Source organism: Rousettus aegyptiacus, unplaced genomic scaffold, assembly GCF_014176215.1.
Source record: "Rousettus aegyptiacus isolate mRouAeg1 unplaced genomic scaffold, mRouAeg1.p scaffold_m13_p_11, whole genome shotgun sequence".
Taxonomy (NCBI): Eukaryota; Metazoa; Chordata; class Mammalia; order Chiroptera; family Pteropodidae; genus Rousettus; species Rousettus aegyptiacus.
This window is the reverse complement of record NW_023416286.1, coordinates 45,171,693-45,181,497: the sequence shown is the minus strand read 5'-3', so window position 1 is coordinate 45,181,497 and position 9,805 is coordinate 45,171,693. Positions and strand designations below refer to the sequence as shown.

The following is a 9,805-nucleotide window of genomic DNA, read 5'->3' as shown; positions in this document are numbered from 1 at the left end:
GAGTGAAGTCCTGGAAACCACAGACTGGATGAAGACAATAGCTCAGAGGAGGCCACTGCCTGAGCTACAGGGCAAAGTCCTGGCCCTGAAAAACAGACTCATTTGAATTACACTAAAACACAAAGAGCAACACATCATTATCCAGTGCGGGTTAGGAAATTCAGGATAAAATGTCTGAAACATGTTAGGACAAGGAAACGGGCATAAGGGGAAATTAAATAGTATTTCTTCATTACCCCCAGCTGGTTAATAAAACAAATAGATGCTAACAGACCCAAAGAACAAGATAGGTTCTCAGGTAACTGTGCAATTAGTCTTAATGGGTGAAGACTGGAGAAACTCAGATGATTGAAACTGCTTTCTTTTTAGAGTCTCAATCTTAAGTCTGGTTATTAAAAAGGGTGTCGAACACTTTTGGTTCCATGTTTAACTTCAAGTCAATGACTCACACAGTACTTGGGATCTTGGGGAAAGTTTGAGAGTTTCAAATTCAATTCCCCTTTTTAAATTCTAACAATTAGAAAATTAATCTCATTGTTGGCAATGAGTCACCACCTACTGGCCATTACGGGAAGTACAAATATAATATACCTGGTCACATCCCAATGCTACAGACAGCCAGGCCAAGGGAAGAGATATTAACAATGACTAAGATAGCCAGGATTACTCTGCAGCAAAAACAAGTCCAGGAATAGTGATAGACATTAAACATTTGTGTTAGTCAACAAAGGGACCTCTTAAAATCTCTTTATGGCCATGAGGGATTTACAGAAAATAAAATAGCACAGATAGGGGATGACTGCCGGCGTCTATGCTTTACAGACACTTCCAATGCTTTACCATCCAAGAAGTCTACTACAGTTAAGATTCCTAGGACCTTGAAGCCCCATTTCGTGCTTGAATTAATCAACAAAGAAGATCAAGAGAATGGGGAAAGCTTCAGAACACAAACCAACAGCTTGAAAGGCTTTCTCTTTTACACACTGGGGAAAGTAATTTGATTGATCTGGACCTTCGTTCTCACAACCTTAAAAGTGACATTAATACCAATGTTCCTTATCTTCCAGAGGTGACTAGAGAATCAAACTATACAGATGGTTTTAGGTTTGCTAGTTGAAAAGTACAGAAGTAGTAAGATCCTCCTGAATTGATTTATTACCTACTGCTCTTATCAGGGCATGCTTGGCACAGTGCTACCATTTGTCCTAGTAACAAAACACTGAGGACACAGAGGACTGGTAAAACACAACTTTATTAAGACTTTAACAGAGAAGATACTTCTGCACGTTAAATACATATGGAATTGAACAGCTCGATCGAGACGCCCTGTACTACATGTGCTCACACACTGCGGGGTGGTGGCAATGAGGATCCCTACACCCCAGGGCCCACTGCACAGGTGGCGTCATCGTTTCTTCATATGCTAAAGCCTGCAGGTCTCACACCCTAGAGACTTTATTTCTCCTTAAGTTCTTCCCTGGAGGAAATAAAAAAGCTGGACTGACTTACAAAACTGAAAAGATTCAGGGACCAAGATTGGTCGTTTCTCATAAAATTTTAAAATCCTCCAGAGCTCCAGAAGTAATTCCAAGTACTGTGGAATCCATTAGGCAGAGACATTTCCTCTACCACGGTGGGTGTGTATATGAGCCATAGTAATCCCGGACAAATTCTGGAGTGATGGAGAACTGATTGTATAAAGCACAATTTATCCCAGAGGAAGACCACAAAGCAACATTACTCTGCAGCAAAAACAAGTCCAGGAAGTAGGAAGATAAAACTAGCAAAAATAATTTCTTAAGTATTTGGTAACAGGGCATTAGCGAAAAATTGTAGGGTGTGGAGATAATAGGTCTCCATTTTTCTCCATGCATGAAGTAGAGCTACGATATTACTATTTAAGCTGTAATATTAAAAAATCTGTCTTTTATACAAATATTTAAATGGGTAACAGACACACTGAACTAGGATAAAAATTGCTCACTGGGAAACCCTGAGGTACCCTTTCAGTTGCCATGTTTATTTAACTGGGTTACATGTGATCAACATGGCCCATCTTCCTACAACATTAGTTTTAGTCAAAGATTTAGGGGATTTTCTTTTTTTGCCTTAAAAATAAAATGGACTGGTAGATATCTATTGTTAATACATACATTACACGGTAGAGTACAAAAGATTCTGAGGAAATAACTCTACTGAACAGCTTCAAGGATGACCCATGCCCTTGATGTCTTCTTTTTGTTTAGGGTTACTGATGGAAAAGTTTCAGACAGACCTGCTTCGACTCCTGTAGCAGTCCAGCACTGACAAGGGGTAATAAGAAATCACTGGGTTATAGTTGTGGTACACCTTCATGAGGAGTCAACTGGCATCTACACTCCAATACTATGACATCCAAAATCTGGCGGTAATGGGATTGGCTTTTTTGAAACTCTCTTCAGGTAACAGGGAAAAGGCTGGTGAATTCTGTAAAGTGAGTGTAATTGTTTTGGGTTGGGGAAAGAGGCATTTCAGACACCCACCAACTGGGAATAGGGCAGGTCACCTCCTCACTGAAGATGACAAGACCAAGTGCTAAAGGCAAGCAGCAGTTAGTGTCTGCAAACTGGTCCGATAGAGTCATGGTCTTTAAGGGAAAATCTGATTCTACTGGCTTTCCAAGTCAACAGCGGACTTGAATTTAAAAGGTTTCTAGTTCATTGCTAGAAGTACTATTTTTTTTTTTGATACACAAATGTAGAGGGGTCAGAAAGAAGCTAACTCTATTCCTTCCAACGGTCCCTCATTGCTCTTCTTGCCACTTCCACTTTAGTGTCCTCATAACTCTTAAAACTGTCTCCTCTTTCTTTTCCTCATAGATCTGATCCTTAACTGGCCTTTTCTTGACTAACATTCATTTTCCTCCAAGCTTTCTTTACTTCTTTCTTTCTAATCTTTCTTTCCACCTTAAAAAACAATAACAAAAAAGTCTTTCATCGGCTTTAGATAACTAAAGCCAGGCAAGAAATAAATGCTAATATTTTCTTATGGAAACCATGTTAAAAAGTTAAATATGGTATCAAGTGTCTCTGGCCTCCATCACACAGCTCTTCCTTAAGAACTGAGTTGGTGCTAATTCTTTCAGTTCTTTCCAGTTCTCCCTGGCGACCCTTTTCTCCCTTGATTAATTCCATGGCACTGAAGGCTAAGGAAAAAAGGGAGTGGATGGGTCCAGAAGGGGACTGACATAGGGGATGGGCTGATATTTTTTACTTTTAGACGAGTAAGAAATGAAAAGTGTTTGTGACTGTTCCCTTCACAAAACTCTCCTTTCATGTTCGGACTTGGAACTTTCCAGCTTTGGTCATGTATTTTATGCCCTTAAAGGGTTTGTACTTTTCTCCATACATATCCAGACGGTTCACTTTGAGTCCTGGAGAGAAAGAAGGAAGAAAGAATATGACGTAAGCATTATTCAAAAGTAGATATCATAACTGTTTAAATTTATTTTAATTCAAAGAGATCAGTGGGATAGAGACAATTATAACAATGAAGCAGAAAAAGTTTCATTTATTAATATCACTCATATGAAGTTGATAGATTCTTCCTTCTTAATACATACACGGATAGTAAAAAATTGCTCCAACACAAAGCTAGCCACCTGTTGCTGAAGTAGAAAGTGCAGAAAGTTATATGTGGACTAAACCGAAGGTAAGGAAAAAATAAGAACATTGTATATTTTTTTAAGTTATTGAACTGAATACATGAATTAATAATAACAAAAGAAATCAATGAATTAACAATGAAATAAATTATAACTAAAATGAAAAATGAAAAATGAATTAATAAATAGGTGCTTCCTAAATATTCTCACTGTACTAAGCAAAAAATATTTTATACTATATAGAGCTTTAAAGTTTATTAAGTGTTTTAAGATGAAAGAGCTTATAATTTAAGTGAATTCTAATCACTTAAATTAGATAAGGTCTGTCAGTAAATTAAAAATAGGAACTTCATATAAAGCTAAAGTCATTTCCTATCTATCTTACAGAATTGTTCTAAGGATTAAATAAGAAAATAGATGACAAGAGCTTAAAACAGTGCCTGGCACTTAGTATATACCTAGTAGGTCATAATAATAATAATAATAATAATTATTATTATTATTATTATTATTATTCTAAGAGGTGTAGACTATAGTGGACCGACTTGGATAGGCCCAAGGGTTCTAAATGACAATAAAAAGCAAATATGAAAGTCTTCTGAAATTGAGGGAAAGGAGGGAAAATTATTCTTTTCAGTTACAGGCTGAGAGTGCAGAAGCATTCCAATACTGAAAACCTTGGCAACCTCAAATTAACAACCGCAGGATGACTCAACGACTGCCTGGGACACCAACGCCTACCAATATTGTTTTTCTCAACCATCTTAGACATTTTTATTCAGGTCACTTAAGTCAACTTCAAAGTAAGGATTATAAACTTTCCCCCAGAAATGTGTTAGAAAAGATTTTTACTAAAGATTACATATCAAGTAATTAAACAAATAGGGAGCCACCGGAAGGTTTTCTGATGTCTATGCCTTACTGGAGAAAGCCATCTCTCTTTTCTTCGAAGCCACCAAAGCTGGGGAGCACTTACCAGAAATGGCCAGCTGCTGGATCTTAAACTGCAGGTTAATTGTGGGGTTCTCATCTGGTTTGGAAGCTCCAGCCTGAAGACTCATGGTCCCCTTCAAACTTGGTAGCTTTTGGGGATTTATTTTGCCTACATCCCAAGACAGCATCTTCAAAGAAAAAAGAAAAAACAAGCAGAAGTTTCTGTGGAACCCTTAATGTGAGGTGGCTGAGCTCTAAGCTCAGGGCATCTGTTCATAATATTATAAGCTGCTTCCAGGGTTTGTTTGTTTTGTTTTGTTTTGTTTTGTTTTGTTTTGTTTTCAACAGAGAACACTATTTGTTACCATAAATTATCTCAAGGAGAAAACAACACCCCTTTGACTAATGTCCCCTTTCAGCAAGGTATAGGTCTATGTGGAGAGCTCTTGCAGAGTTACTTCTACTTAACATCATCAATTCATAACCTTCTTAGTCTCCTACCTTGGTAACTGGGTCAAATGTGTGTGTTCCCTGAGAGGGAGTGAGGCTCATATTCAGGACCCCTTTGGGCATCTGGCTGGTGACAATCACACCCTCGATGGTCTTCCCCATTGTCTGTTTAGGTCCCACTGTTATTTCAAAGCGTCCAAGTGAACTACTGTCCCGGAAACTGATGTTATGTTTGACATACACTGGAATTGCCACCAGACTGGAAAAGAGACAGACAAAAGCCCATTTTGTTAATTACAAGAAAAACAGCAACCTTTTCTCCTTTCTTGCTCTGTTAGCAGCTTTTCCTCCCTTACCTACTTCCTTACTCCTTATCTTAAAAATTAAGCACAGGAAAAAAAATCCCTAGTAATCTTTGATTGTTTTTCTTTTTGTAAAGCTAAGATGCTGTCTTAGTAAGTAAATTAACTCTTCTAATGACTCTGAATAATATCAACAAATTAAAGAATATACTAAGTCTAGTATGAGAAAGACATTATGAACAAAAATTAGGAGCCATCATATTTCTATGTTTTACTTGATGACATGTGACAATTATTTTGTACTTGGAAGAGTAATATTTGTATATCATCGACATTTTATAATTTCTTGAGAGAGCTTTTACTTGACCTTGTCTGATCCTTCCAAAAAGCCTATGAAGTAGGGTACATTGTCATGATTTGACAGAAGAGGAAATAGAGAGGCCACAGAATAATACTAAAGTAATAACAGTTCTTAACATCTATTGAGCACTTCCTGAGAGCCAGTGACTATGCTAAATGCTTTCTCTCTATTATCTCATTTATTTAACCCTCCCAATAATGATGAAGTAGGTAATGCTGTCGTCCTGATTTTAAAGATGAATACTTATGCTAAATTGAGGTTCAGTAAATTTCCCAAGGTTACATATCATAAGTACTAAAGGTAGGGTTTAAGTCTAGGCAGTCTGATTCCAGAGCTTTTGCTCTCAAGCACTCAGATATTTTTCTAAATTACTTATTGCAAATTACACAAGAAAGTATTGGTGGTATTGAGGTCCTGTGGCTCTCTTCAGTCCACATACTTTCTACTATGTACCTTCTACTAAGGGATTCCAGAAACTCTTAGGCTCCATATTACAGAGAATGTTCAAGACCAAAAACCAGTCCATTTTATGGCTTTCACTGCTTAATTTAATGCTTCTTTTGAGTTGGGGGAGTGGCAAGCTGAATACAGGTGTACTAGATTCCAATTTAACAAAAAAAGTTCTTGTTTAGACATATAATAAAAACAACAAAAATAACAGCAGCAAACTTAATGAGCACTTACTTTGTAATAAGCACTATTCAGGTTCTCTTATTTAATCCTAATAACATGGTACTTTTATTATTTTCAACTTACAGATAAGAAAATAGACACAAAAAGGTTAAGCAACTCATCTGAGGTTCCCCAATTAGTAAGTATAGAAGCTGGAATTTGAACTCAGGTAACTGCAGAGCTGGAGTCCTTAATCACTATGGATATTGTTTACACACACACACACACACACACACACACACACACACACACACTCCATTCTTAATTATAAGGACTGCTTACTTCTGCGCGCTGACATGGTAGGAGAGCAGGCGAAAGTTTCCATCAGGAGGGATGAAGGAAAGGATGCGCTCAGATTCCCAGCGCTTGAAACGAACACAAGGATGGAAGCTGACATCATCTAGCAACCTGGGATTCTACAGTTACGAGGCAAGAAAAACCAAGAAGTAGGAATTAACACCCATATTTTTTTTCAGGAGTAATTTCGATGCTGTTTTTGTTAACACACACACACACACACACACACACACACACACAGTCTGTAGTTACTTATAAAAAATTCAAGCTTGACATAAGCTTTGTGGCTGTCCTTAATGATTTCTTCTTGTTTCATTTCATTCTCACCACTATGTCTTTCTAAAAGCATTTAATGTCCCATCCCAAGAACTGAATCTCTGGTCCAGGCTTACCATGAATGAAAGTGTAAGGTCTGGCATTCCTGTCAGCTTGACACAAGCATCAATCACCCCCTGGATCTCAGCAGTAATTGTGGAACCTGAGACAGGAACAAGACACAAAGAAGGTAAGAGGTTACTGAACTCTTCTCTGTTTCTCGCAATTAACTTATTTCCTTCCTCCCCTCTTTAATTTTCTCTTTTTCTTCCCAACTTATCTTTCTCCCTCCCTCATCTTTCTTTTTCCCTTGTGTCCATCCATCCAATTCATCTACCCAATCTATTTGTCCATCCTTCCAAACATTGATCAACTGCATATCAAATATGAGACACTAAGATGAATTAATGGGGGATAAAAGATTAATAATATAGTTATTAACCTAAAGGAGTTTTCGATCTAGTACCAGAACCAAACAGAGTATCATTATCTTAACCAACGGTTCAAAAAATTTCCTACCAGAAATTTCTCTCCCTAAGGTCACCAATGAGCTCTGCTGCTAAATCAAAGGAACACTTTGGTCTTTACCCTAGAGAATCTCTCTGTAGCATTTATCACTTTTGACCCCTTCTTCCTTTTCAAAATCCTTTCCTCTCCTAGTTTTCTCTTTTTCTAGTTCCTCTTCTTCAGTGCCTTCTTCAAGGTTCTCTTTCTTTTCACATCCTTTAAATGTCTATGCTTTTTCACAGTTCTGAATTGCTCTTTCACTCAACATTCTCTACTAGGGTTACTTGCCCTACTTTTCAAGGCTTCAATTTTCATTAATGGCCAATTATTTCCCGGTGTTTTTTCTCAGTTCAGCTAGTTGGACAGCTCAACATAGATGTCATGGGGGCACTTCAAACTCTACATGTCAGAGTGAATGCATTGTTTTCATTCCTGTACCTGCTCCTAATATTTTCCATATCTTCGAGATGATATAATCTATCCTGTTGCCTAAGCTAGAAAGAAAATCCTCGACCGCTTCTACTTCTTCAGTGATCAATTCCTCTCTTCCATGACTTCTGTCTCTTAAATCTACTCATTGCTCTCCATCCTACCACTGTGTACATCTATATTTTGCCACTTCAGCAACAGCCTCCTTGCTTTCCCTGTCTTCAGTCTTACCCCACTTCAAACCATTCTTCATAATGCAGCTAGACTGATAGTTCTACACTACAAATCTGTTTAAGTTACTCCCCAACTTAAAACTTTTAAATTGTTCCAAAGAGCCTCCTTAAAATGGCATACAAGACTCTTCATGATCTAGCCATCTAGTTGCTGCTTTTTATTTTTGTTTTATTTTTTTTTTCTCCTTTCCCTGAGCTTTACCGGTAGAGAAGAGCATGTCTTGGAAAGATATTCTTATTTGAATGTTGTTCCCCAGAACAGGTGCCAGGCTCTGGGCAGTCCGAGGCAGACCCAAGGCACTGACTCAACACCCCTGCCTCTTTCCCTTCCCATGTCTGGTGTTTCTGAGAACTGGAGGAATTTGTTGTTGATGCTGTGGCAATGACAGTGATAGTAACAACTCATAAAAGCAGCGATATTGCTTATTGTGTGCCAGGCACTGTATTCAGCTTTTCCACGTCTTATATAATTTTTTAAAACTTATTTTAATTAGTTCCAAATATACAGTATATTGGTTAGACATCTATAGTTTGTAAAACAATCCCCCTCGATTGCTCCCTTTCTCCCAACCCTTCGCCTAACCAAAATATTAATGCTAACTGCATTCCCTATGCCATGCTCGCCATCCCTGTGTCCATCTATTGGCTACTAATTTGTACTTCTTTAACCCTTCACCCCATTCTCCCAGCCCCCCAAACTTTCCTCCCCTCTGTCCGTCACCAAATTGTCCACTATATTTGTGAGTTTGTTTGTATTGGTTTGTTCTTTATATTCCTTAGATTCTGCATATAAGTGAAATCTTATAGTGTTTATCTTTCTCTGTCTGACTTAAATGCCTTCTAGGTCCATTAAAGCAATATCTTTTTCCATCCCCTTGCTTTTAGTCTGTGTGTGTCTTTTAATCTGAATTACTGAGTCTCTTGTAGACAGTATATGTAGGGGTCTTGTTTTATTATCCTTTCAGCCACTCTATTTTTTGGTTGGAGCACTTAATTCTTTCTATTTAAGGTATTTATTGATAGTAATGTAGTTGTTACCATTCTTTATTCCTGTTTCTGATACATGTTTTTTCTTCTTAAAGAAGTCCCTCTAACATTTCCTGTAATACTGGCTTGGTGGTGATAAATTCTTTTAACTTATTTTTGTCTGAGAAGCTCTTTATCTGTCCTTCAACTCTAAATGATAGCTTTGCTGGATGAAGTATTCTTGGTCGTGGTGTTTTACATTTTTATAGAGGTAAAACTTATAGTAAAATGCAAAAATCTTAAATATTAAGGCTCAATGAATTTTTTACATATGTACACACCTGCAAATACAACCCACACAAAGCTATGGAATCTTTTTAGCATCGCAGCATGCTCTTCTTACTCAACCTAGTTAATCCGAGTCCCTAAAATTGACTTCTATTGAAAATAGGCTATTGCACTTGTTTTCAAACTTCGCATAAATGTTACAACCATATATAACTTTATGCGACTGAGTTTCTTGCTCTCTTGCACAACACTGTGAGATTCATTTATGATGTTGGGTGTATCGGCAGTTCATTTTTGCATCACTGCACAGTATTTCATTGTATGACTATATCAAAATTTATTTATCTTTTCTATTACTGATGGTCAGTTAGGTTATTTCCAGTTTGAGACCAATATGAAAAGCTGCTAT

General features: G+C 37.5%; 1 protein-coding gene across 4 annotated transcripts in view; it reads right to left on the bottom strand.

Moving 5' to 3' along the window:
• Positions 1–1,234: 1,234 nt before the first annotated feature.
• The window catches only part of AP3M2 (adaptor related protein complex 3 subunit mu 2), a 65,618-nt gene continuing 57,047 nt past the window's right edge, over positions 1,235–9,805 (bottom strand). For all 4 annotated transcript variants that reach the window (XM_016127392.2, XM_016127391.2, XM_016127390.2 and 1 more), the window contains exons 5-9: positions 7,051–7,136; positions 6,644–6,777; positions 5,078–5,285; positions 4,620–4,764; positions 1,235–3,412 (exon numbers count right to left, since the gene is read on the bottom strand). In XM_016127392.2, coding sequence (XP_015982878.1) covers positions 3,312–3,412; positions 4,620–4,764; positions 5,078–5,285; positions 6,644–6,777; positions 7,051–7,136 — 674 coding nt within the window. In that variant the 3' untranslated portion in view covers positions 1,235–3,311. The remainder of the gene's footprint in view (positions 3,413–4,619; positions 4,765–5,077; positions 5,286–6,643; positions 6,778–7,050; positions 7,137–9,805) is intronic.